The 26,831-nt window shown below is 52.2% G+C and overlaps 7 protein-coding genes across 7 annotated transcripts; 6 read left to right on the top strand and 1 right to left on the bottom strand.

Annotated features, from left to right (window-relative positions):
* Positions 1–100: 100 nt before the first annotated feature.
* Positions 101–6,286, bottom strand: AYL99_02498 (hypothetical protein; the record flags this gene model as incomplete). Its single annotated transcript, XM_018834014.1, has 2 exons — positions 101–467; positions 501–6,286. The coding sequence occupies 2 exons, from the start codon at positions 6,284–6,286 to the stop codon at positions 101–103; spliced, it is 6,153 nt and encodes a 2,050-aa protein (XP_018696638.1).
* Positions 6,287–7,949: 1,663 nt separating this feature from the next.
* Positions 7,950–8,303, top strand: AYL99_02497 (hypothetical protein; the record flags this gene model as incomplete). The annotated part of the gene is made up of 1 exon (XM_018834013.1): positions 7,950–8,303. The coding sequence occupies one exon, from the start codon at positions 7,950–7,952 to the stop codon at positions 8,301–8,303; it is 354 nt and encodes a 117-aa protein (XP_018696637.1).
* A 2,537-nt stretch (positions 8,304–10,840) lies between these two features.
* Positions 10,841–12,551, top strand: AYL99_02496 (hypothetical protein; the record flags this gene model as incomplete). Its single annotated transcript, XM_018834012.1, has 3 exons — positions 10,841–11,140; positions 11,199–12,185; positions 12,237–12,551. The coding sequence occupies 3 exons, from the start codon at positions 10,841–10,843 to the stop codon at positions 12,549–12,551; spliced, it is 1,602 nt and encodes a 533-aa protein (XP_018696636.1).
* An 897-nt stretch (positions 12,552–13,448) lies between these two features.
* AYL99_02495 (hypothetical protein) lies at positions 13,449–15,892 on the top strand (the record flags this gene model as incomplete). The annotated part of the gene is made up of 3 exons (XM_018834011.1): positions 13,449–14,235; positions 14,325–14,741; positions 14,817–15,892. The coding sequence occupies 3 exons, from the start codon at positions 13,449–13,451 to the stop codon at positions 15,890–15,892; spliced, it is 2,280 nt and encodes a 759-aa protein (XP_018696635.1).
* A 2,238-nt stretch (positions 15,893–18,130) lies between these two features.
* AYL99_02494 (hypothetical protein) lies at positions 18,131–18,626 on the top strand (the record flags this gene model as incomplete). The annotated part of the gene is made up of 2 exons (XM_018834010.1): positions 18,131–18,178; positions 18,234–18,626. The coding sequence occupies 2 exons, from the start codon at positions 18,131–18,133 to the stop codon at positions 18,624–18,626; spliced, it is 441 nt and encodes a 146-aa protein (XP_018696634.1).
* A 2,040-nt stretch (positions 18,627–20,666) lies between these two features.
* On the top strand, positions 20,667–22,540 carry AYL99_02493 (hypothetical protein; the record flags this gene model as incomplete). The annotated part of the gene is made up of 5 exons (XM_018834009.1): positions 20,667–20,986; positions 21,060–21,174; positions 21,235–21,552; positions 21,609–22,358; positions 22,430–22,540. 5 exons carry the CDS (start codon positions 20,667–20,669, stop codon positions 22,538–22,540), a joined length of 1,614 nt encoding a protein of 537 aa, XP_018696633.1.
* Positions 22,541–23,480: 940 nt separating this feature from the next.
* AYL99_02492 (hypothetical protein) lies at positions 23,481–26,006 on the top strand (the record flags this gene model as incomplete). Its single annotated transcript, XM_018834008.1, has 4 exons — positions 23,481–24,175; positions 24,225–24,842; positions 24,901–25,288; positions 25,341–26,006. The coding sequence occupies 4 exons, from the start codon at positions 23,481–23,483 to the stop codon at positions 26,004–26,006; spliced, it is 2,367 nt and encodes a 788-aa protein (XP_018696632.1).
* Between the last annotated feature and the right edge of the window lie 825 nt (positions 26,007–26,831).

Below are 26,831 nucleotides of genomic sequence, written 5' to 3'. Positions count from 1 at the left end.
TGACAGGCATATTATCTCGGTCTCACTACGGACACGAGACGGAGCATATCCCTACAACAGGGCTGTGAATACCCGCGTACAGCAACTGTATTCTTCTCGTCTAGCCCAAAAACACCGGGATTCCATACATAACAGGCGCTGCCCCGTTGAGATACTTCAACAGGCACGCATCACGGGCGTGTGCCACAGCCGCATCCAAAGACACCGAACCAACCTTCTGCCCATGGTGCCTCTTTCCATTCTCTTCGCCAGCTCTGGCGTTTCCAGGCCTGTGGAGTCGTGCCTGTGCTGCTGAGCTCGCACCAATATCGATCAATCCCCATTCGCCCATCAGCTCCATGGCGAAACGGTCAATATCCCGATCGGTGACATCCCACAGTGTCCCTACCACGGCCGGGCTCCCTGCGCTGAGATAAGTCAGAGGCGTGCCATGCGGCTCATATACCCCACATTCGGTCAGTTTGGCACTGCTACAGCCCATTAGCAATGCCACAGCACACTTGTCCATCCTACGGATCGTGCGAGGTCTGATGTATTGCCCACCGCCGCCGTGACCGAAGTAGAGCATGAGCGAACTGTCCCGCAAAGCCGCCTCGAATTCGTTCCCCTCAGGCGGCCGATTGACAATAGCTCGATATCCGGGCAGCTGATTCTGGAAAATTTGGCCAAATGTCTCTTGTGTTGCCCTTAGGTCAGAAGACGGGTTGAGGATATATGAACCGTCTGTTCTCGGAACCATGTGACCTTCGAGGTTGTGCCCTTGACCTCCAATGGCCCTCAATCTTTCCCAAACAGATGCGATGGATGGCATCCTGGAAACGCCTTGGTTTTTTAAGCATGATAGCGACTCCCAGGGAAACATTTGTAACTCTTTATCCAAGACCAGGATTACATGGCGCTGTTTCTCCTGCGAGGTTGATTGCCGATCGTGGTAAGAATGCAGGGCGTCCAATACCTCCACCAACATGGCATCAAAATCGATCTCGTCATATGCGTTACGCTCGCCATTGAATTGCAAGATATCAACAACGAAGTACAGGAGGTCTGTGACCGCGTCCTCCAACTCCACCTCCCGGGGATGGCCGAGTGCCACAAAAAGCTCCAGCACATGATCATGGAGTTCGATCCCCGGGTCGCATGACTTGGACGATTTCTGCCTGGAGGGAAGGTGCCGGTGCAGTGTTGAAGAGAGACATTGTCCGAACTTCTTAAGTCCGGTCTCATCAATATCAGGAGCAGAGAGTAGTCCTCGAAAGCCACCAAACCAGATGCTCTCGATGTTTTCTAGCAACGTGGCGAGCTCATGATCCAAGGCTTGACGCTCGGCATACCACGCCTTTCTGACAGACTTGTCGACCGATGAACCCCTGGCATCGTGTGCACTAGAGGTTGCTTTCATGATGATATACTGCATCTTCGCCTTGGCACTCTTCAGGTCAAGTTCCTCACAGTCTCCTTCTGATGGATCTGGTCGTGCTAGAGGAATCCTGACAACAAATGGCGACCGCTGGTGCGCCAAGTGGGCCACAAAAAGCTCATTCCTATCCTCGTTCAGTCCAAGGTACACGACTGACCATGATGTCGGTAAAACGCTCGTGTCGTACGTTTCGAGTACATCTGAGTTTTGACATGTGCGGGTGTCATCGAGATGTTGCGCACTAGGCCATTCTTCCATGCTCGTTATCCTGGTCGCACTCAGCTCACCCGAAGTCAGGAAGCGCTCCCGCGTATGGGCGAGATCGAGGGGACTGGTCATGTCTAACACGACGTTTGAAGTACAGCTAACCAATGGTTGATTCAAGGCTGATGAAAGCAGACTGATCTGGGCCAGCAGTTTGTGGCGAGCGTGAACAATGTCGCAAGGTATTCGATTTTGCTCTTTGTCGCTGACTTCGCGGAGAATATCGTAGGCTTGAAGCAGCAGTACTTTTCCATCCTTGACGGTCTCTACCGCTTGCTTTTGCTTCGACCGCTTCTTTGGGTCCTGGTTCTTTTCCTCAAAAGCCCGAGGACACACAGGTTGAATAAATGAAACCCTGCCACTTTTTCTTGCTGATCGATACCTTACTGGAATAGCGACAGCTGTTTCGGCGAGCACATTATGTATGGTATCTTCCGAGAAAATTTTGAGCGCAGAGTGGACCAAGCTGAGAGCGATGGATGTGGAGTTACGGCCGTCCTCATCTCTGTCGCATCGAGAGTCAGTATCGGGTGGGTTGGTCGAACCTGCGTGACCGTAGAATGTCTGAAGTCTAGATTCCAACATTGAGATTCTCGCACTGTAGCCGCTCAGGCCCAAAGAAGATTTAGGGGACGGGACACACTCTTTCGGCGTGGCTCTCATTGAGTCATTCCCTCTCTGTCCCTTGACGGTGCGTTTTCTTCCTGAAGGCTTTGCCGGGCCGCGGGTGGCAGTATCTTTCTGGAACTTGCTCATTATCAGCTTGGTGGATGGAGTATCCTTGTCGATCTGAAGCTGCTTTGCCTCGATCAAGCACTGAGAAGCGGCTGGATCGTCCCCGAGGATTATATACGTTTCGACTTGGTTGAGGGATATAAGAGCCTGTACCCAGTGTGCATCGAAGTCCTTGGTGATCTGCGACAGCTCTTGAAGCATAACCTGTGCCTTCTCGACCTGGCCAGCTCGAGCATGCAGGAGACCCAGTTCACTCAGGGCAACTGACGTATGAATTGAATACCCCCATTTTCGAGCAGCCTTCAGCGTTTGCTCATAAAACATGGCGGCATCCTGATATACGCCACAATGGGCATTTAGAAATGCCATATGGCTGAACACTGAGCAACATAACGACACCTCGGGCCCAAGCATGACTGCGCTCGACGGCATTCGTACCACCGGAGGGCTGCATAGATCAAGATTGGAGAAGTCGACGGACAGACCGTGCAGTGCAGGATTGGTCGATCCGTTTGATTGTACAGGAGTTGCGGAAGTCCAGACTTTTTCAACTGAAGACCAAATACTTGCCGAGACTTTTGCGGACTGTCGTGCGAGAACGATCGCGTTTGCAAGCTGTCCTGACTCATAAGCCAGTCGCGACGCCAAATGAGCAGCTCTACACCACATACTCTGTTCTCGCAATCTAGCCTTGGCTGAAATCCCCGTTTCTGATCTTCCCCTGGCCTGCCATGCACTTCGAGCACGTTCTAGCCACTTGGAGCACTCATCAAGATCTTCCGCAACTAGATGATGTTCTGCACAGGCGAGTGCAAATTCAACTTCGAACAATGGGTCGCTGTTGTCTTCAGTTTCCTTTTCGATCATGGAGAAAGCCTTCTGGGCAGACTGAAGGTCCTTCAGCATGTCGTGGAATTGACCTTGGCGGAGGAGGATCCTCTTGTGTGACACCATTTGACCGTCAACTCCAAGCCCCATTAGGTATTGTAAAGTTTCCAGGGCCATCAAGCCGATCCCATAATTTCCAAGAATTGCCGCATATTCGACTGAAAGCAGTAGAGGAGCGAGGTGTGCTCCGACATCAATACATTTCACACGTGCCTCTTCACCAGTTTTACAGGTCCGAATGATCTCGCACAGTTGTTTTACCTCTTGCGACAATACTTGTCTGGGAACCAGTCCAGTGAAAAACCCATGTTGAAGGTAAAGGAGCGAACGAAGTTCTGGCTCATACCTGGTCAGGAAGACGTTTTTCCCTGTTGTGAGGGAAGTCGCAAGAAGCCCGTGAATAACAGAGGAGTCAAGGATAAAGCTTGAAGGTGGCAACCTCTTCTTCAGGGCCAACTGTAGTAGCTGGTTAATAAGCCTCATGATGTACACCTGATATTCTGGTTGCTGCAGGAGCGACAGTATAGTCTTCACCGTTGTTGAACACAGCCTGAGTCGATGGTCGTCCATGCTGAGCTCAAACATAGCAAGTAACTGCTTCTCAAGCAGCACTGCACGATGAAGTGGTGGTAATGATGAATCGTCATAAAAGCTGCCGTCGTCTCCGCTTATCGAGGTATGATTCAGGACAGTTTTGGAATATGTACTTAAGATTCTTCCAAAGGCTCTGCACCCCGAATCGGAATTGGACCATGGACAAGGAAATGGAGCAGAAAGGAGCAATTCCACAGCCTGACTGAGGACGCCTTGCTTGATGCTGATTTCGATTGCATTTCGAAGAGCGGTTTCGGCCATTTGAAAGTTGTTTACCTCCAAGTAACAGGCTGCTAGCCTCTCATATTTGAGCACGATATGCGCTGCCTTTTGCTCGCTCGATGGCAAATCCAACAGGCCCACGAGGGACAAGTCGAGATTCTTTGCCTGCTCCAAAGGAGATTTGCCCTCCCTGACGGTTTCCGAGTACCGTGACCAAAATGACTGAGAGATCCGTACTCTCAACTGGTTGAGTGACGACTCCATCTGGCACTGAGTGATAAAGCAAACGTACTCGACTCGAAGAGTCTGGATTACTTTTGAGCAGCCTATGAAAGCTTCCAATGCCTCCGCCGCCAGGTCTGAGTCTCGCGTGATGGCACATTGTTCGGTGGACAGAACAGCATCAATCGTCTTCAAGAGTGTGATTAGGAAGGCGTTGCGATGCTCGACGCTCGGATTTTCTGAACTTGGCACCAGAACTGAACCGATGTGCCGACATAAGAAGCTGAAGGAACAATAGGTCAAGCGGATAAGGATCCTCTGTAAACCTCGTGACGGTCTATTTTCTTCCACAACAGGTCGTGCTTTGTCAAACGAGATCAGTTGGGCGGCTGCTTTGCGAAGCTGGGCCAGATACAGTAGGAACCTGTCCAGCTCTAATGCAGACAGTTCTCTTGCCTCTGCAAGAGCACCCTCCACGCTTTTCAACGATTCCAATATCTTTGGGAATCCCTTTGAAGCTCTAAGGCGTGATAATGCAATTTGGCACTGTAGTGTCAGATTGAAAGCTCCGCTAGTCTGCCGGAGCTGCTCTTCCACGAAAGCAATGAGCTGAGGGCACTCGTCTAGATCCCGGACAATATTCAAAAGAGTCTCCATCAGATCTGCGGGAACATGAAATTCGCACTTTGCTACCTTCATAAGCTTCTGAAACGGAGCAAGTTCTTCAAACATGCAAGTTGTCGATGCGTTAAGATCCTTGGAGGTCGCGAATAGTCGCTTGATCGCTTTGTGAAGCGGTCGCCACACTTCTGCTGCTGGGTCCGGTAAGTGGCCAAGGTGAACCCAAGATTCGAACTTGATGCGTAATGACAAGCAAAAGAGTTTAAAAAGATGCTGAGGTGATGAGCTCTCTGCTTTTGAGTTTGTGGACAGCGCGTACAGCTTCGACAGGGCGAGAGAGATAGTGCGATGCTGCAAACCAGACTGCTCCAGCGTTAAGAGATTTTTGTCCAGTCCTTTCGACGTGACCCAGGCTGGACTACCAATGGTATCCTGTTGAAGTGACCTCAAAAGCTCCGAGTCGATACATTCTGGCCCCACCAGCAGAGCAAAACGTAGAGCTTGGCTTTGCAAAGCTGCCGTGAGTCGGAACCTTTGACCGTCATCTGCTGCGTCTGGCCGTCCTATGAGAAACCTCGCGATCCCGGCAAGAGGAGCAGGTCTCTTTTTGGGCTCATCTCCCCAGTATATTTCGTGAATGTCGCAGAGCTGACGTTGTGCTTGGGCTCTGAGACTCAAGGAGATGCTTCTGTCCAGCAAGATCAACGCAGCGTTTTCCAAGCCGGGGCTGCTGTCCGCGATCGGCGTCACATCTTTGGGAACATCCTTCCTCAAAAATTGCAAGGCAGAGTAGGAAATATCTGCAAATAAGCCCCAGTCCGTTGGTTGAGTGCAGGGAGTGCCTTTCTTGCAGCTGATGGCAGGTTTCTTGCGCCCCTTGTTCGGTGATAGTGATTGAAGTGGTTCGTTATGGGCGTGGAACGACGGCGCAGTGTTCGTTGCTGGAGCTTCTCTCAGAGCTTTGGCAGCCTCTCCCAGACATTTCAACGTGGAGTTCAATGTTTCAGTGGCAATCTTCCGCCGCTCGGCCGGCGACAGACGCGGTGCCTGCTCGTCGTTGCACTCATGGATCTGGATTACTGCGCCTGGCTTTTGCTTACTTCTGTTTGCCTGTCTGATTGGCGGTCGACTTATGCTAGAGCCTTTTGCCTGCACGGCCCTTTTGCTTGAAGCACGAACGGCCTTCGATCCACACTCATCGAAGGAACCAAGGCCGAGAATAGCTCGCAAAAAAGTCAAGGTTCGTGTTGTTGGGGCAGCCAGGTTGAGGTGGGCGCGAACCACATCATGCGGCGGAGCAACGGCATCCTGAAGAACTGTCATTGTAAGAGAATAATGCTCGTTAAGTGCATGATGCACTATATTGCCAGTCTGGCTATTATTTGGACCTGATTATGCTGAATGTCTGCCGTTGACGGGTGAAAGCGCGTAGCAGCCGCATTCAGCCATGAAATAAACATTGCACTCGCCGCTTAGATCCGGCATTAAGAGCTCGTTACTTCCGACTTGGCATCTCATCCCAGCTCCCGCGCCGCTTTTGAACTCATCACCACCTTTCCTCCCACCTTCATCAACCTTCACCTCTTCTTTCCCCCTGAGATCCTCTGTAAGCTGCGTTTTCAAAGTACATAATGTAGGTCTTGACGCCTTACTCTCACTACCTGGAGTGGTGAGGTGGCGCTTACGGAGAGCTCAGGGGTTACCACTGGGGCCAAGAGGCGACACTGACTGATACATGTCTTCCCGTGCTGCTGTCTTTACTGAGTGGTTTTCCGCGCCCGGCAGCTTCGTCCACTCCTCAGCCGTCACTCAAAGAGCTCGGAATTCACAGGTTCCTACGGCCACAATCAACCTTACCGACACTTCACACAAGGGCCCTATTGCCTGTTGCTCCTGCCTTTGCTGGGGGATGCCGGAGATATTTGGGTCGAAGACTCCTGGCCCTGATCATGTTGAGCGTTTCTGCTGTCCCAGAGAGAGCTCTGTCAGGGCTTTGTCCTTTGGGTGAATTCGAGAATCATGTGGTCGAAACAAACCCATCCACTGGTTCGAGGGTTACGGTGGCACGAAGTATTGGTCGCATCCTATCTTGGGTTGTGCGCTGGCTGTTGGCAGGGAGTGGCAATGGATTTTCTGGTATCGTTGTATTGCATCTGGGACATGAGTCTAGGTGACTGTTCGATGCTCGCTGTGCTGAGTTTCTCACACCTGCAGCCCAACCAACACTTGTAACCTGTCTTTCTGAATCTACATATATGCATCGCGTGGATCAAACGAAACTCGGCATAGGCTCGGTCTAATCAGCTCTCTCCTATCGCTCTGGGCCGGGCGCTTTCTTCAGGTCCATGGACTCGGTGAGCCGAAATCCCTGGACGTCGTGCACCTTTCTCGTCCGTATACTGCGATATATTGAAGCCATGCTCGAGGACATAAGGTTCGGTGTCGGATAGTTTCTCTTGCCGCCAGTGGAATGGACGACGGCACCCACGGGAGCTGCCTAGGTACTTTTAAGCGCTGCAATGGGCGTGGCCACTAACCTAACCAGGGGCGACCACAGGGCAGCAGCAGCCTATCCCCAACGCGGGGTGAGCCGGGAGTAGATTTTCCATTCCGGAAGCACATGAAACTTCAGTGTCGAATTGCAGATAATATACCGCAAACCATACACACCGCTGTTTCCTCAACATCGATGAGCGGTATGAAGCCCATACTGTCCTGCGGCGCAGCTCAGACTCGTCTGCTCAGAACGCATGTCCTGAACCCGAGTCAGAGCCAGCTGCGATGGCTGCGCCGATCCCGCCACACAGCCTCCCAAGAACGCCGTCTCCCTCGCATAGCACAAACCTCCATATGGGATTCGATCATTCCCAGAGCATTTCGGGACAGGTCCTTGTCCCGAGAGCAATCTGTACAAAAGAAACCCACGAATCCAGCGTCATATTTCATCTGGATCTACATTCTAATCGGCTCGCAAGCCATTCGAATCATGGGCGTCAAGAATGAATACATGGCTTTTTCTCGCAGAGCGGATCTCAAGTTAGAAAAGCTCAGAGAGGTTATTACAAGGCTGCAAAACGGCGAAGAAGTGGATGTAGAGAAGATCCTGGGTACCGGAGATGAAACACAAGAGCGCGAATGGGAAGAAGTATTAGAAGAACTCCAAAGAGAGGATAGGGTATGGCAAAACAACAAGAAGAAAAGTCGCGAGGCGAAGGAGCGCCTGGCAAAGGAAGAACAAGATGCCAACCCGGTCAACGTCGTTCAAGACAAAGCTCTGGTGGTCGATCCACTACCTGCATCCTCTGGCATCGCCGTTCCACGAAGTCCTGGGTTCTATTGAACTTCCTAAGGGCATATGGACGGCTGAGATCTAGCGAGAAACAATCGAGAATTCCTAGAGATGGAGGTGCGTCACGCCGAGCTTTGTCCTAGAAACGAGTTGGAAGAAATATCGTTCGGACCTGCGTACAGCAGAAGGCCATCTCGCAGTAGACTCTGCTATGCGCCCCTCACGAGCTTCCTACACTTGGATTTCTGCTCACACACTCTTCAAGACAAAGCCAAGGCGAAGGCAATGCATGCGAAGGCCATTCCGCAGCTTGATGACTACCTCTTGCCTGCTGAGGCCCACCAGTTCACCTTCCTGTGGTCTGCCACCAGGTTTGGCGCTGCAGGCTGGTCAACCCGCGGATTTTCGCGATGTTGAAGGGGTGGCTTACTCGTCAGTGGTACTGACCGAGACGTGCATTCCTGCTGGCAGACCAGTGGGGTCTGCAGGATCGATCCCGACGTCTTTCGCTGCATAGCCCGAGCTCAAGATCTTTTGCTTCGCGTCTTCTGCACTGATCTTCGCACCGTCGTTCTCAGCGGTGTGCAGTGGGAGCGGAGGCCATTGATCCAAGCGTGGACCTTCGGAAAGTCCTTTGCTGAGAAGCCTGGCTCACCCTGTATATCCATGGTCTGCAACACCATTTTATTCCTCCAACTGGCGTGGATATCGGCGATGGAACATCTGTCCCTTCTAACCCCTGGGCCGTTCGCCAGAAAATCATTCTCAATATCGTTCAAGATTTGGCGGAACTCAGCAAGTGCACGGGGCTGAGGTTCCTCGTGTCTGGGTGGTTAAAAACAGAAAAGTCCTTCCCTGTCTTTCAGAAATTCTATGCTCATAATCTTCACCGGTACGAGTGGGAGACAGACTCAAAAGCTACGGTACCCGAAAGCCTCATACGCATGGTCGACTTGAATTTTGGGCAAGAGCCGCCGCTTTTGTTGGGAAAATGGTCTGCACAGCTTCCATGAAGACGCGACTATCGGCATATAAATCGCGGCCTATGGCGTCGACAGTGATCCGTCTGTATGTGATGCCCGGGTTGGCAAGTATAGGACGCGGCATCACAAAGTTCTGTTCGCAAACCCGGAGTGGGATGTCACTCCTGGACAAAAGATTCCGGGTCTTTTGCGCATTCGGCGCGGATTGGTAGTCATAGAGGACTACGGGATGTTCCGAGATGCCTTTCAGCTTGGACAGCTGGGGCAGAGAGAGCTCCTGCACGTGCATCCCTTGAACGGGTGGATCTGGGCTACCCAAGGACCAAGGTCAATGAAAGTCACCAGTCGTCTCTCATTGCAGCCTTGGTATTTCTACTTTCCGGATGCCCGCAGCACATCTCATTTGCGGGGAGAGATCATTGGAAAGATCTGAGCGGGGAAAAGGGTCTATTCGCAACGATCGGGTACGCCCGTGCCAATATGAACCTTTTCTAGCGAGGTTGCCAACTTTCCTGTTAGCAGAAGCGCTGTATTGGCAGATGATTTGCGTCACGGATTGATTACCAGGTTCCGGGAGGTCGGGCTGATGCTGCAAAAGAGGATGGGGTTGGTACTCCTGGACGAAAGAACCCTGCTCCGTCTATACTCCTCCTGGCAGTGTACTCCGTGCATACCACGTTTCTGTAAACCGCTCGACACATATAGCAGAGGTGACTGAATGGCGATAGTTGTTTTGTTGAATGTCCAGCAGCTGTCTCTGTTCAACCTCTCAGCTGTTCTTGAAGTGATATGCCCGAAGGGTAGTAACGAGGCTCAATCTGGTATCTTTCCTGCCACGGCAGTATCAGTGGCTGTAGGTTTGCACCTTCGGTAGTCCTCGAGACGGCGTTTAGGGAGTGAATTGGCAAGCAGTCGATCCTGCAATTCCAAGCCATTAAGGTGAAATGTTGCTGGACAAGCAACTGGAGGTCGTGTTCTGTATCAGATATTTCAAGTGCAAGCACCCAGCAGGTAAAACCCACCTCGGATTGCATAATGCACGCTCTGCAGTTCCCTCCGCAGTTCGCTGAAGAACCAATCATGACAGTAGAGCGATAGGCAGTCGAAAGCGAGGGAATGTTTGACCGGTGGAGAGCGATCTCGACCCGCCAAGGCTGCGACTGCCTCCAACTTGCCTCCGCTTTTTTATATTTTTCAGACTTGCCCTTAGCAAGGCGATTTCTGCACCAAGCAACAGCAATTGACCTTCTGATTCATCCACCACACATCGCACAATCGCCCATCACATACTCCAGACTTTCATAATTTCATTTCCCACCATCCTCTTTTTGTTGCGCGTCTCTTGTGCGACCATCTCTTGCTTTTTTCAATTCTCCCCGTGGAGGAATCACTTGTTGTTTGCCTGCGTGCTAGATTTATCAACCAAGAGTCTGCCATATCTATCACGCTTGATTGACCGCGCCTCTGGTTCAATCCCCTTATTTCCCATCCGCGACCAAACTCATAGTCTCCCGTCCGATTATTTCAATTTCCGACGCGACTCGCCCTTGGTCCAACAGAACGACACCACACCGCGTTAGGCTGCCCTCACCCTGATATCTCACCATGGCGACCGAGACCGCACCTGTTAATGGCTTGTACGGGGCAACCCAGTATGGTCAGCCTGCTGAACTTGCCGCCTCTACCCCCTCTGCACCGACTCATGCTGCCTCTGCTTCTCAAAGTACGACCGCCTCCGCCACTCAGCAGAAGGCAGACCCTCAAGAGATCGGCTGGTACTTTGTGGAGCAGTATTATACAACTCTATCTAAGAGCCCAGAAAAGATTCACCTGTTCTATTCTAAGAAGTCACAGCTGGTCACGGGCGTCGAAGCTGAGAAAGTTCTTCCTGCTCTTGGGACAAAGGTACGTCGTCACTTATCCGTTTAGGGGCGTTCAAGTTGGCTAACCAGGGGAAATGCAGGCCATCAGCGAGAAAATTAAAGCCCTCGATCTCCAAGACTGCAAAGTGCGCGTCCTCAACGTCGACTCCCAGGCCTCGTTCAACAATATTGTTGTTCAGGTTATTGGCGAGATGTCGAACAAGTCGGAACCACATCATAAATTCGTGCAGACCTTTGTCCTTGCCGAACAACCCAATGGCTACTTCGTCCTGAACGATATCTTCCGCTACCTCAGCGATGATGAGGATGAGATCGTTGAAGATGAACAACCCCAAGCAGAAGTCCCTGCGGAAGAGCCCCCCACCCCTGTTGCAGGTGTGGCCGATGTCCCCGCCCATGCTGATGATGTCGTTGCTACCGATGGCGCTGTCGAGAAGGTTGACGAGAAACTGGAGGAAGAAAAGGTGGAAGAAACCCCAGCAGCAGAGGAACCAGCTGAGGTTAATGGCGATGCTGTTCCCTCTCCTGCTGAAAAGGCAGAAGAGGTTACCGAGCCTTCAGGCCCTACAGAGGAGGCTGTCGGCCAAGAAGTCACCGAATCTGCCGCAACTGAGCAGCCTGCGGAGCCAGAAGCCGTTGCCGTTGAACCGGTACCTGAAGCAGCTGCACCAACCCCGGCTCCTGCCGAGGCACCTCCAGCGAAGAAGACTTGGGCCAGCATGTTGGGAGGTGGTGTCCAAAAGCCAGCTGTTCCAGCCCTTCCTTTGACTCCTGCCCCACAGCCAAAAGCTCCCCGAACGTCGCAACCTACACAAGCCCCTAAAGCTCAAGCGGAACCTGTACCAGCGACCGCAAATACAACTTCCAGCACTCCGACCTCGCAGAGCAATGGCTGGCAGACTGCTGATCACAGCAAAAAGAGCAACCGACCACCGAACAGAGCCGTCTCAGAGGGGATCACAATGGCGTACATTAAGAACGTGAACGACAAAGTCGATGCTAGGATCCTTCGCGAGGTTCTCGAGAAGTACGGCGAGCTCAAATATTTCGACGTATCGCGACCTAGGGTAAGTCCCGTGCATCATTGATTGCTTTGGAGGTCTACTGACGAAGCATAGAATTGTGCGTTTGTCGAGTTTGCTGATCCCGCCGGCTACGCTGCTGCTGTTGCTGCGAATCCCCACGCAGTCGGTACTGAACAGATCTACGTCGAGGAGCGTCGACCCCGTCCCAATGCATACGGCGGCAGCAACGCTAACTTCAATCGCGGTGGTGGAACCGCGACCCGTGCCCGGGGTGGCATGCAGGGCGGCCGATCTGGAAGCCAGACCAACTTTCCCAAGGATGCCGGACGTGGTAGTGGATTTCAACGTGGAAAGCCCGGCACGGGTACCGTCACTCCCAAGGGGCGTGGCCAAGGCCAAGCTGCGTGAAGTTGCCTCAGGTGCGGGATGCTGAAACACAGCATCGGTCACTAAAAGAATCTTTCGTCACTTGCTTCTTGCATTACCACGGTTTAAGCGGAGCGATCAAAAAGTGATGGGGTTGTTTTTTCGACGATTTCCCTGGCACCGGCGTACTTGGAAAAAGTACTTCCCATTACATTACACATATTTTCACGATCCAGCAGTGTCATTCGCATAGCCAGCTTCAGAATTGTTCAGGACGAAACCGAAAGTGGGATTTCCACCACCTTTCACGACTCCAGCGAGCGAGGCAGCAACAACTTCAGATCGGCTTTCCTAGGGTTATGGTCCAGGGCAAGCGGGTCTTTTCGAGCGAGGTCATGTATTTGTGTGTGTGTGTACGAAGAGAACATGTTTTTCCGAGACCTCTAAATTACCTAGAGATAGGATGGCACGGGCGTGGGCACGGAATTGTACAGTAGTCCCTCATTGTGAATGAGACATATCCTACCTAATGGTGATTATGGGTTGGTTTAAAAAGTTTCAGAACTTTCTAACGGTCGGGGATTAGGGCAATACTGATGAATCACCTGAAGGGGTATTATTATATCTCACTGAGGTACGATATGGGAAGAACGGGCACTATCAGCTGAGGCAGCCAAAGCAGCGATAAGGAAATCCGCCCCGCGTGGTGTGTACGGGTTCCGCTGGTATGTTGCCTGCGCTTGTCGTGGGGTAATATCTCGGATAGGCTGAGGAGTAACTTCAGGCCGCGACATCGGTGACCTGGTTGACTTGTACCTTGCTTCGCTGTCAGCTGTCAGTCCTGTCTCTCAGCCTAGAAAAACAACAATCCCCTTCGGATTCTCTTCCTTGCGGACAATATCATCGCCTTCTCCTTCGAGCCCCCTTAATGACTGCACGATGAGACCGGGGATCGGCCTTGATAACAGTGCAGCAGAGTCACCGCGCCCTCGGAAGCCGTCCAATGCCGACTTACATCCTCCATCATTAGGTGGTGATCGCGACCGCCATTGCAATCCTGCCACTACGTTCTTCCTCTCACGAGATCCTGATGCCTCCGCAAAGCCGCACCACTCCGACCGGAGTGCTGGAGCGTCGACGTCGACGTCGCCCTTGAGCAGCCTGCAGGACACCATTGAAGAAGCCGAACGCGACCGCTCCTCTGCCAAACACACCACACCCCGACAAGCTGACACCTCAGGTGCAACAAGGAGTGGAAGTCGACGCCGGTCAACCATCAAGCCCGGGACGAGTTGTGAACGCTTCCGACGGGGCTCTTCCAGCGCGAACCCTGAGATCAATGCTATCCCTCCCCAAGCTGTCCCCGAGAGAGTCGTCACTCCGTCGCCATTGCCTTCGCGAGACATTTCTCTACCTGGCAGCCCGAAATCCCTTGCTTCGCGCAGATCGGTTCAGACGAAATCGTCCGCCAATTCCGACGATGAGTTGTTGACTAATGCGGATGAGACGGGCAGTCAGGCAATACTATCCAGTGGTGATGAAGATGAGAATGAGGCTGGGACTGGGCGAGTCGGTGGACCTGAAATTCTATCTTTAGGAGGAGGAAGAGTACAGGACAGCCATCCGGAACTTATCATGCCTAGCATCAAGATGCCATCCAGGCGGCCCTTTACGGAGAGGGGAAAGAGACTAGGGAGGTTCAAGGTTATGGTTGCTGGCCGCAGAGGTACGTTTCGTCCTTGCTCTATCTCTGATGAGACATCCACAAGCGCGGCGAATGCAGGCTTACTGACTGAATCGCGGCATCCAATGCAGGCGTGGGAAAGACCTCCCTCATAAAATCTATCGTCCAACTATGCGAAGACATTGTCCACGTCGACCCTCTTGTTACCACGAACTCATCTCACGGCTCCCACAGAACTTCAGCTAGTTTTTCCGAGGCGATCAACGAGGTGTATGCCTCGACAAAGCCGTATCCGATGTGGTGGTCCGCCATTGAGGAGTCTCGCATCCTACGCCGGCGAAAATCGATGGGAGACTCCGTGCTCGAACGGAACGTCTGCTTCGTGGACACCAGTGATTCAGTCAAGCTGGAGAGGCTTGTTCACTATGTGGAGCAACAACTCGTGAACGCCATGGTGAGTGTGGACCAGCTCACGAGCGAGTTCTCGGGGTTGTTGAGTGGGCGGGGTGGGAGCCAGGTCGACGTGGTGTTGTATCTGATCTCGAAAGGTGAGCCAGAGTTTTGCCCCGAACTTTGAGTATCATGTTAGGAGCTGAGCAGTGATTAAACTTGGTGCTCCACAGATACTATACAGGACGACTGTGAATGTATTCGCCAGCTGTCTGAATTATGCAACATCATCCCTCTCATCGCAAAGTCGGATCTCCTCACTCCAGAGGATCAGCAATATATCAAACAGACTCTGGACCCAAGCATGTCCAGTCTGCCTCGACTCCCGACATCCCTACCTTCAATTGGGGAGTCGATCGCATTTACTCCAGAGCCCAACCAACCCACATCGACACCGACAGCCACAGCACCTTTCACCGTAACCTCTACCAATGGTCCCGACCTCGACACGATGGACGCCTCCCTCCTCATGTCACCCGAATATATTCAGCCGCTCCTGCCCTCAGAGCTTACCTTACTCGTAGAATCAATATTCGAGCCTGAGACAGTCGCTTACCTGCGCCACACCGCTGCGAGGAAACTCGTGACTTGGCACTTAGCACATCCACGACTAACCTCTGTACCATCGCCGTCTGTTACGTCACAATCGTATAACGCCTCAATGCGGAATTCAACACTCACCTCTCCATTACAAACACCACTAAGCCCTTCCAACTCAGGCGTTTTGATACCTGTGGGGTCAGAAGTCTCGCTCAACACATCGAACTCTTGGGCACTGGCTAAAGTAGCCGACCACACACAACGGGAGGAAAGACTGGCGCAGATTCGGCTGAGCAAATGGGCCAGTGAATTGCAGCTGAGCCTGCAGAGGGAGAGGGAGCGATATGAGCGGCTCGCACGAGGGGAGAGGGCCGTCTGGCTTGTGGAGAGAATGGGAGAAGAAGTCCGCGACGGCACGATTGTGCCTCTACAGCAGGGAGACGATGTGCAGGCGCTCGTCAGAAAGGGCGGTAAAACCGGCATGGCATATGGTGTCGAACTCATGCCTAGCTATCAAATGCGGGATCCGCTGGGACTGTTAAGGTGGCAGGACAGCATGCGTGCGAGAGGATGGATCGCCCTGCAGATTGTGGGCAGTTTCGGCGTTGCTGGTGGATTAGCATTCTGGCTGGCGAAGCATTTCGGCGCGACGGGGATTGTAAATGAATGGTGGACGCAAGGCTGGCATTACTTTGGTTGGCACGATTGATGGATGACGATGACGATGACGGTGACAGTAATGAGGGCGCCGCCAGTGACAGTCTGTAGATTCGACAGCGTTGAGCTGGCTCTGTAATAATGAGCCGGTGTAAGATACCCTTTGCCTCCTGGGTGGGCTTCTAGAACGGGTCGAGTCGACCCGTTCAAGCGTTTTGGCCTGAAGCATACTAAGCTCGTTCCGTGCGCTTCTCTCCCCCGACGGGGCCACTGTTTTCATGTCACCCTTTGCATACGCAGTTCTGGCCGCAGTATTCATTTGTGGCGTACCTCCCCATACCTTGGGCCAGAAGACTAAGTTTTCACGGTTGTCCCAACTCTTCAGCATCCCACGTCAGGACCTGCCTTTCATAGCGAGCCGAAATTGGCTGTCATGTTTGACAAAGCATGATGTAAAAGGGTTATGCGGACTTTGACGCTGGTCATCGTGCCATCCTCGGAAGGTATTGACAGGCCGCATGCAGCTTGACGGACAACCGGACAGCGGGAGGGCCTGCATGGCTTATTGACCTTACCTTGACCCTGGTCACCCTGACGCTGGGCACGCCAGGTCGTGAAACACTGGCGTGCATAGTCGAGATCCGATTCCAAGGACGAGCCACTGTTAGGGATACAATGGGGCTGGAATGGAGAAGGAGATTTTCCTTTGGAAACGGCCCTAAACCGACCAGGCCTTCTGGTTCCCTTCTAGCCTCCCCCCAATCAATCATCCTTGGTGATCACAGGTGCTGGTGCTGGTGCCGGACAAGGCAAAGGGCAATTAGGCCGCGAATCACCTATCTCGGTTGGGATGCCTCGTTAGCCAGATTCGTCAGGGGGCGCATGACCAGACGGAGTGCCTTGGTGAGGACAGCACACGGGGTCGGTAGCCGCCGGACAACAACGAGGACGGAGAAGTGTAGGTATGTAGGTGAAAGCGGGATCAATACGTCGGTGGTGAGTGGTATGATCGAAGGGCTGGATGCATCGATGAACCGTTTACCTTTTTCTTCACCCGTTGGCTCGCAGTTCTGAGTTCTGTGGTAACGGCTGCAGTGGTCAATGGTCAATGGTTACTGGTCACCATGCAGGTCAAGGTCCGTCCACCGCCACGTGGTGGACCAGATTTCGGGTTCAGGCTTGAATCCTGAAGCAGTGGTGGCAGTGGCTTGGACTAGGCAAGCTGCAAGGGCGCAGAAAGAGGGAAGGGCGACACCGGACATCAGGTACCAGAAGAAACAAGCCACTGTCACTGGTCCAGGCACCACGCCCTAACGACTGAACCAGGGGCGAGGTTCCGGTGGCTTGCGCCCCCAAAGGGAAAAACAAGAGGTTACCAAGGTGCTCTGGGGGGGGCCCTCCTGCTAGTTACCCAGGCACGCCAGGTGTCCACCAAGGGTTAAACAAGCTTGTTTCTAAACCTGGGCAGGCAGTCCCAATACCTCAAGAAGAGCCCGACCGCCCGGTGCGGTGCCTGCAGCTGTTGATCATCATACTGCATACAGCTGGGTGCCAGAAGAAGGCTACACTTCTCTCATCCCTCTTTATCTCCCAGGCTATCCCTCTATCCTCGTCTCTCCTCCTCTTTCTCCTAACGAAACACCGGAATCTCCCCACCGGACTGACAAATCTGCCTTATCCATTTCCACTAGCATTACGGCTGATTATCCCCTCCGCATCCTTTGTTGTCCCATTCACCGACCTGAGTCATCCCACCGCCTCCCCGTTATCACCACTGCTCACCCGACATCCCTCAAGAGTTCATAATATTCTGTCTATCTTCAGTTGCGGCTCTCCATACTGCTGCAGCCTCAGATACCAGGTCAACGACCAATCTCGCCGGGTTGCCAGAGTCACCAAAAAGATTGCGCTCCACCTCCTTCGCTGGCGTCAGCATTGGCAGTTGGAACGTCTAGTCCGGACTTGACTTGATCACCAGCGGAATTGCGGTTTTGGGCTACGCTTGCTCATCTCCCACTCCACCGTCACCGCTGCTTTCGACTCAATCCGTGCACACCCAGACTTATTAACCCTTGCTTGCGCCCATTTGTTCTGGAAATATTCCTCTTCGTCTCAGCCGCTCTCCCACATTCCCAGCATTTTGGTGTCGCAAAATCTGGGGTCATTGGGGGAAACAGACAGGTGTTTGGCCAATACGACCGTCAACTTACTTTCCAACGCATTGACATCACTTGTCCCCAGTGCTGGTACATCACACACCTCGGGACCATAAAAGCTCCTCGTCGCAGCCATGTCTCGCCGATCTCTTGAATCCCAAAGGCCTATTATGGCTCCCAGCGTAAGTCCAAGTTCTTCCACCTTTGGCCCAGGCATTCCGTTGACGCCTTGAGCAGCTCACTTCGAAGCGTACCTCCAAACGCTACTCAACCTACTCCGCTTCTCCTTCCTTTGCCACCACAACCAGCACCTATTCAAATTCACACACTCTCGTTTCCGGCTCTGGCGCTGCGAATATCACAGTCAGCCCCGAAACCGGTATGGCAGAGATCCGCCATCTCACACAGAGCCTGGACAGGCTGGAGAACAAGCGTTTGTCGCAGCAGCGCTTCGTGCCCTCGCAGAAGAAGACCGATGATCTGAGCAAACTGAGCTTAGGCGCAAAGGTGGAGCGCGCCTTGGGCAGGAGAATGTCAGACCAGGATGCTGTCCTTCGCGTAAAGAGACCCGTCGCGAAGAAGACTAGTCCATTCGCCATCATTGATGAAAAGTCAGCCCTCAAGATATGAGAGCCGATGAAGTTGGGGAGATGCCGACAAGAACGACGACAGCCCTTCCGGAGAGTCAAAGATTTCTCTCCAACCACCATGTTGTGGGGTCTAAACCGAAGTCGAGGCAGTGTACGATGTTCACGCGGGGTCAGTTGTATGAGATTGATGAAGCTCGTTTCCTTTGTGTTGATTGAGACGTCTTGACCATTGAGATACCATTTGCATAAACGCTTGGTTGGACCAGCGTGGTTTGGGGTCATACGCTGTTGCGCAGTTCTGGGTTGTGGGCTGAGGAGCAGGTCCTCTTCATCATATCATTGCTCTTGGAGTTAGGGTCGTGGCGGTCCAGCAGCTGGTGATTACGGCGATGCTTCCGTGGAAACGATGTGGCACAGATGGGGACAGGCAGAAATCTGCTCCCTGTGTTCACACCATGGTCCCCAGAGATCAGATAGCGCAGTAACGAGAAATGTCCACTAGGTATCCTTTTCCTGCCTTTGAGGAACCTGGGGTAGAAGATCCCTTCGGCTTGGCGAGCTCGACAATCCCTTGGCGCATCTCGTCCCTTACACGAGTCATTGTTGGTGGAGGGAAAGATAAGGGACGATGTGTAGTGGCAACCCGACGCATCTGTGCGACTGCCTCGGGGTGTGCGACTTTCGGTATGCATGGGACCTGTGACTATCTTTCAGCTATTATTATCAATCGATCAATGTCCAAGCCCATTGATTGAGGAACGATATGTCCGTTTGTAATGTCTTTCGTCTGAGGGGAACTTTTCTAGTCTTCACTACTCTCCGCCCCCTGTTAGTCGATAGACTGACTACCTCGTACTTGGATTTCAATCTATTTCAACGAGATTTCTACCTGTCGAGAATCGTTCCAGACCAGCTGAGCGAAACTGCGCAATGCATGTCTCACCGGAGGGCAGCGGCATGGCGGGACAGGCCAACTGAGCGAGGTGGTGCTCAAAATTAAGGGGCAACCCGAATCAGCGGTGCCTGGTCTTTATTTATTAACTAGAAGGCAGGCTGGGGTTCTCGATTTGGAGGTCACCACAAAACATGCAAAAGCATATCGAACGATCTCTTCATAGACTTGTTTTCGGAGGGGGGGCGTGGAATTTGACATAACCTTCAGGAATCATTCCATCGCTCAACCTTGATCAGGCCTTCCACCTCTATGCTTGAAACTCCTGTAATAGCAGTCAACAGGCATCTGACCTGTGAGAAGTCATCATGGCGTGAGTGACAAGAACGTGGACAATTGAAAACTGGCCGGGTCATAATCAAGGGCTCGTGGGCTTATCTTCACCAGTCTTTAGCTCTTGAAGCAAGAACATCCTCGAGAGTTAGGTCTTTTCTTGAGGTACAATGCAATGCTGGACCTGTAAAGAGACACTTTACCCCCCACCTGTCTCTGATATTTTCACCAAGCTTTCCGCAGACCCCACGATCGGATATGGACTCAGACTTGAAATCGAAAAGTTCTCCGCCCCCCAGGGATGCGAGGGAATTCCACCCGAAAGGCAGCGTCGCACTGGAGCATCGATATAGGGCCTCCCGACAAGGCGTCGGCGCACCAGAAAATCCTGGCCCGTGATCGAGGTTAACGTGCTCTTCCTTTCTTGAGACCCGGCGGTCGATCATTTACTTTGGTTACACCGCGCATTTCGGGGCTCTCTGCATGGTCGCTGTCGAGATGTCCACGTTTACTTCCAAGGGAGAGAGACCTAATTGGTCTTGCGCACGGACGCCCCACCTGCTGACCCACTTTTCGCCTCTCGCGCTAACCCAAATCACGGAGAAGTGGTCGTCTACAAGGCCGAAGGTGCCTCATCTCGTATACCGAGGCCGGGGTCTCAGGGAGGTAGTTGACCTCATACTTACCAATTTACCTACGGCAATGTCAGGGCGCCCTTCAGGACCTTGCTGCCTAGAGATGTCTATAAATGCTCCTGCTAAGGTAAAGAGGATTTGTTCAAATATGTTGACGCAGCATTGTTCGGACTATATCAGTATATACTTACGTTGATACTCCTCCCTAGAGTCCAAGTCTATGGCTTCAACAGTCACCAGCGATCAGGATAGCCCGGATGTGGAGGTTCCTATAGCCGTTGACCCGCAAGAAGAGATACCTGCGCAGATACCCATCCACTCAGAGGCGCCTCAGGACGAACCATCGCAGAACAGGCCTCAGAGGAAACAAGGAGGTCGACGGGAAAAGCACAGGTTAAAGAAGGATGTGCTCCCAGAGCAGGACCTTGACAAGGGCATCGTCGGATGGGAAGGGCAGGATGATCCAGAGTACCCGCGGAATTACACCTCGTTGCGGAAATGGACTATTCTTTCCCTTGTGAGCTCAATGACACTGATTAGGTACGTACAGAACTCCCCCCTTTTCTTGATGTGTGACAATCTGACATGTTTTGTGGGAATTTCACACTGATAGTCCCTTTGCGTCTTCCGTTTTTGCGCCTGCTGTCCGGTTTGCCGATGTCGACTTCAACAACACTTCGACGATTTTGGGCGCCTTCGTTGTTTCCGCATATGTCCTTGGCTATGCGGTATTGTTCCTCCAGAAATAGCCTCGCGCCTGCTTGGATTCTGACTCTCTCTTTCTCTAGGTCGGCCCCTTATTCCTTTCTCCTCTCAGTGAGATATACGGTCGAAGGATTGTGTTGAGTATTGCCTCATTACACTTCGTGGTGTGGCAGATAGGTTGTGCGTTGGCGCCCAATATATCGTCTCTGATCGTCTTCCGCTTGCTCACGGGCATGGGCGGGTCTGCTTGCTTGACCATCGGTGGTGGTACGATTGCCGATCTATTCGAGAAAGAACAACGTGGGCTGGCAATGTCCATCTTCACTGCTGGCCCCCTGTTCGGGCCCGTCCTTGGTCCAATTTGTGGAGGCTTCATAGCGCAGGGCGCAGGATGGAGATGGGTACGTTCTCTGAGCCACATGTTCAGTGTCGTTCTAATTTGGTCTCTGCCTCTCAGGTCTTTTGGACTCTCTTAATTGTCGCAGCTACATGCACCGGGCTCATTCTCATTTTCTACCGCGAGACCAACCACGCCGTCCTCATCCGTCAAAAAACCCGGCGCCTTGCGAGAGATTTGGAACGTGACGATCTTACAAGTTGCTACGATAATGTCCTGGACAGACGCTCCGCAAGAACTCTCCTTAGTCGCAGCTTGGGAAGGCCTCTGAAGATGCTATTTCTGTCTCCCATTGTCGGACTGTTGGCGATCTACGTGGCAGTGATATTCGGATGCCTCTACTTGCTCTTCACGACAATTACCACCGTCTTTCAAGAAACATACCATTGGAGTCCCGACCTGACGGGTCTTGCCTACATTGGCCTGGGACTCGGACTGATGTGTGGACAGGCTCTGTTTGGGCTCACAAGCGACAGGATCGTTGTCCGTCTCACTGAGGCCAACAATGACGTCTATCAGCCTGAGATGCGACTCACCATGTGCTTGCTGTTTGCTTTCTTCGTTCCCATATCCTTCTTTTGGTACGGATGGTCGATCGAAGCCAAAGCACAATGGGTTGTCCCTATCATCGGCCTGTTGCCATTTGGATTTGGCATGATTGGCATCTTCACATCTATCCAAACGTACATTATCGACGCATATTCCCAGTATGCGGCGTCCGGGATAGCCGCAGTGACGGTCACGAGATCTTTTTTCGGGGCGTTTCTTCCACTTGCCGGTCCTTCGCTGTATCGAAGTCTTGGATATGGGGTAAGTCGTTCTGTGAAAATGACATTCGTCGAAGACTGACGAGCAACATATATATGCTGACTTCATTGCAGTGGGGAAATTCTTTGCTCGGTTTTCTCACCCTCGCTTTGATTCCAGCACCAGTTCTCCTCCGGCAGTATGGCGGTTCTCTGAGACAACGGTACCCTGTAGAATTAGGATAATCAGGGCGATATCGTCACCGGGTTTGATCAATTTGGATGATTAAACCATGGGTATCGTGTTGGTAGGTAGATAGACGGTAGTACTGTATTTTCGAAGGTTGTTTGAGGCCTGAAATACGCGGTAGATGAGTTATAGGCGTTGAGGTACCTTGAAAAGAGGCTAGTGGGCTAGACATGTGGCTCAGCGGGTAGTTACGGGGCTCAAATAGACAGCCTCACTACCTATACGGAGTACGCCCCTAAAATCACCGCCCCCGGCGCCAGCGGACTTAACTTTTCAGGTTGTGTGCACGCCTATACCCGCCCGGGGATTCTTACTGGGTCTCAATTAATCACGCATGAAGTCACCTGTTGGATGCCGGCCAGTCCCACTTCCTCTTTCCCTTCCTCCTGGCAGAACTCTTTGTCGTCAACACTTCTACCATCATTACCTCGCACTGAGCAATCAATCCTACTGTTTCATCTCCTCGCTGTGGGCTATCTGAAATGATCATCAATCTCCAGACAGAGACTTGGTTCCTAGACTCTAATGTCCTATGTCTCCAGTGTATGACTCTACCCTTTCCATGGTATTAGCATTCTCACCAACCACGTGGCGAAGAAAGAGGATGAATGTCAATGAACATGCAGCCGATACCATGCAGTCTTCCTCATGCCAGGGCCTCTAAAGTCCAAATGACGGGGCCGGAAATATCTCAAGATGGTATGGACGTCACCCACCACAATTTTGTCGACGGCGATTCTGGACAATCGCGTAGCGTGAGTCCCAAGGGCAACAGAAAGAAACGCGAGGCACAAGACCTCCGTCCTATCTCAAGGGCTTGCATTTCCTGTCGAGAACGGAAGATCAAATGTGACAGAAATAATCCGTGCAAGCACTGTGCGACATCATTTCAAGGTCAGCCTAGGATGAGAACATGTTCCTTCAACAGAATCCCTAATGTTGTCAGACTGCATTTACCCAGAACCACGCCGCAAGAAGAGAAAACGTCTTCGTACCGCGGAGCACGTCGAGTCTCTCCAAAACAGGATTGAAGTTCTGGAGTCATGCATCAAGAACCTCACTCGGTCTGCTAGTCCGACCCGCACGCCGCTCGCGAAAGGTGGTCATTTGGCTGGACAGCCTTGCCCATATGCTCACGAGGATTCTCCAGAGGGCTCTGACGAAGACATCTCGCGGACGGCGCCCAAATTCATCCTTACCCGACACGCAATTGAGGATCCCGGTGACGTGTTCCAGGGATACTCTGGAGACCGAGCGTTCATCCAACGAATGCGAGAAAGGATAAAAGACTGGCCAGGCGACAATGTTCGTTCACGAATGTACCCTCCAAAGAGGCAAACTGCAAACCTCTTTGACTGTGATTACTCTCTTGCGGCGACCACCTGCCTTCCGCCCAAAGAATGGGCTCGTGCCTTGGTAGATGCTGCGGTGCAATCATATTCTCTTTTCCCCATCCTTCATCGACCGAGCTTCGATCGCTCTTTTGAGGATTTGTATGCAATACGACCCAATGACTATATGGCCGAAGAGCTACGCTTTATCCCTCTTCTTTATGCCGTCCTTGCTCTGGGGTGTATGTTCATTCAGGCAGATCCCCAGAAGTCCTCCCGTGAGCAGGAGATCGCCGAGGGGTAGGTTTGCCACACCAAGTGCAACCTTCTGATGCTGATTTTCACACAGGCTACAGTACTTTGCTGCCAGCCGTGCCTTTATCGACATTAGCGACTGTACTGATGCAGTGTCCCTCCAAACACTGATCTTCCTTATCCTCTTCACCATAGGCACCAGTCGTGCCGGAACCTGTTACTCATATGTGACCCATGCACTGACGCTTGCCCTCCGAATGGGGCTCCATCGTTCAAAGTCTCAATATGACGACCTAATCGAGCGGGAAGTAGGAAGGCGGGTTTTCTGGGTCCTGAGACTTCTTGGTAACTACTTCGCGACGGCATGCGGCATGCCGAGGCTCTTGAACGACGAGAATGTTGACCAAGATTTGCCAGTGGAAGTCAATGATGCGTATATCACGAAGACGGGCATTGCACCCCAACCCCTGGACGAGGTGTGCACAGTAGCGGGTCTGAATTCTCTCATCGCCCTGTACAAGATCTTGGAACAGGTTGTCAGGGATATATATCCGCCCAGAGGCATCAGCAAAACACACGGAAAGTTGGCCGCAACATATCTGGTTAGGATTGAGAAGGTCAAAGACATCGAGAGGGCTTTGAAAAGGTGGATGGAGAGCCTGCCATTTGGATTCCGACTGAAATCTCACACGTCACCCAGATCTTTGCTACGGTAAGGACTCTTCTTGGATGCAACAAAGCTCAGAACTCACTATTGTTCTCTGCCCCAGGACCCAATATCTACTGCGCATGTCGCATGCCCACGTTCAGCTCTACCTCTACAGACCTTTCCTGCACTACCTCTCCAGAGCTTCTGATGAAAACACATCGTCATCTAACATCACTTTTTCTCCGTATGCAGCGGCCTGCGTTCGAGCGTGTCATACTATTCTGAGCCTCAGCGGAGAGATGTGCGAAAGCGACCTTCTTCAAGGCGGAGGTTTCACCGTCTTGCACATGATCTTCGGATCTGTTGTGACATTCCTGTTCATCATTCTCGATTCTGCCGACTGGGAAGGAAGGGAGTCCGCTTTCGAGGACATATCGATTGGCCGAAAGGCGCTTGCTTTTCTTGCAAAGTGCAACAATGCTGCTGAAAGAGCGCAGACTGTTTTAGAGGTCAGTCGACGGACTCACATTTGTATTTCCCATGCAAGGGCTCATATTTCAGAAGACCGTGATCTCTTTACTTCCGGCAGAATTCGCAGAGACTCGAGAACGTCTGCAGCGGCAAGGGCCCTCAGTCACTGATTTCAGCATTCCGAATTCTGAAAGGACTAATGGATCTCTTGTGAGCTTCGATATGAATAGTCAAGGCTTATCAGAGATGTCCATTGATGAGACGAGTTCCAGAGTTACCGTTCCAATACAGTTTGATCGTTCAATGGCGCCGACCGGGCATACTATTGACCCCGACCAACAAATGAAAGGCGGTGCAGCAAAATGCCAACGATTTCCAGGTGGCGCATATACACACGCCATGTCAAGTGGGAGGGCTGAAGGTGGGACATTCTCAGCCTCTCTCCATCGGGAGGCCATGCAGGAAAACATGCAGGATCACTTGCTTCCACAACCCACCATGCCGTGTGCTCTGCAAGGCGGCGGCGACACGAGGATCATTCCCCCTCCATATGGAGATCCCACCGCTGAGTTCCTCGAAGCACAGCATTTCAACTTCTCTACCGATTATCTCGGGGACGTTTGGAACAGTATTAATCAATTTCCGGAACCAATTAACTCAGAACAGCATGGGAACCAATTTCAGATGATGGATATGCCCAATTTAATGAGCTTCCACGAGGCCAGAGGCTTATTCAACTTCGACTATCTACCTTGATGAGCGAGGGGATCGGGGAGTTGCCAGACCACCCATGTTCGTGGAACCAAACCCAGCAGTTTTGTGGACTGGTGTCACTGGGGACTGGATAAACGTGCGGGCCCCAGGTCAGCTGCTGTCATGAAGGTCTACCGCACCATGCCAACATGTAAATTTTGGTCCCAACTCGCCAACACAGTCGACCACAATGAATCCCATTCGTGAGATGCAGTCATGTGTTCTGCGGAGGACAAGCGATCACGACCTCGGCTCAGATTCCCGGACTGCCTCCTATGGTTCGATTCCCTCCTTCCCGTACACTGGTATTCCTTGCCTTCTTTGTGCTGGATTCGTCGAAAGGTATGATTGTGGAGGTATCGCATTTCCCCGTTAACTCTTCGGGCAGCAACAGTACCAGCATTCAGGGTCGGTGAGAACGTCGTTGGACAAACCTGTAGTGAGATCCTACGGAGTTTCATGATCTCCGATTCGTCAACAGGACGACGATGCTTGTCTATTTCTGGTATGGTTGTCCTGACCACTGCAACTTTAACCAACGACCATCAAACCTGCCGTCTTTTCCTTTTGCAGCGGCGAATCGCCGGGCCAGACGACCCCAGCGCGAACAATGAGCGGCGGCAGTTATAATCAGCGTGTCCTTGTTCTGCCTCCGCATGTGGGGCAGACTCACTGATATTGTGCCCAGTGTATAGCAGGAGTTGGCGTGGAAGATTAGAAAGGGGAGAAGAGCCAGTGACCAGCAATGGGAATATCAGGGACTAGCCGCTCGAGCTCGACGAAAGAAGCCAAGCTATCATCTCGAGGCTGCTATAGGCGAGAGTCGTC

The sequence above is a fragment of the Fonsecaea erecta genome (assembly GCF_001651985.1).
Source record: "Fonsecaea erecta strain CBS 125763 chromosome Unknown Scaff2, whole genome shotgun sequence".
In the NCBI taxonomy this organism is placed as follows: domain Eukaryota; kingdom Fungi; phylum Ascomycota; class Eurotiomycetes; order Chaetothyriales; family Herpotrichiellaceae; genus Fonsecaea; species Fonsecaea erecta.
Note: the sequence above shows the minus strand (reverse complement) of the source record. Positions and strands in the feature narration are given on the sequence as shown.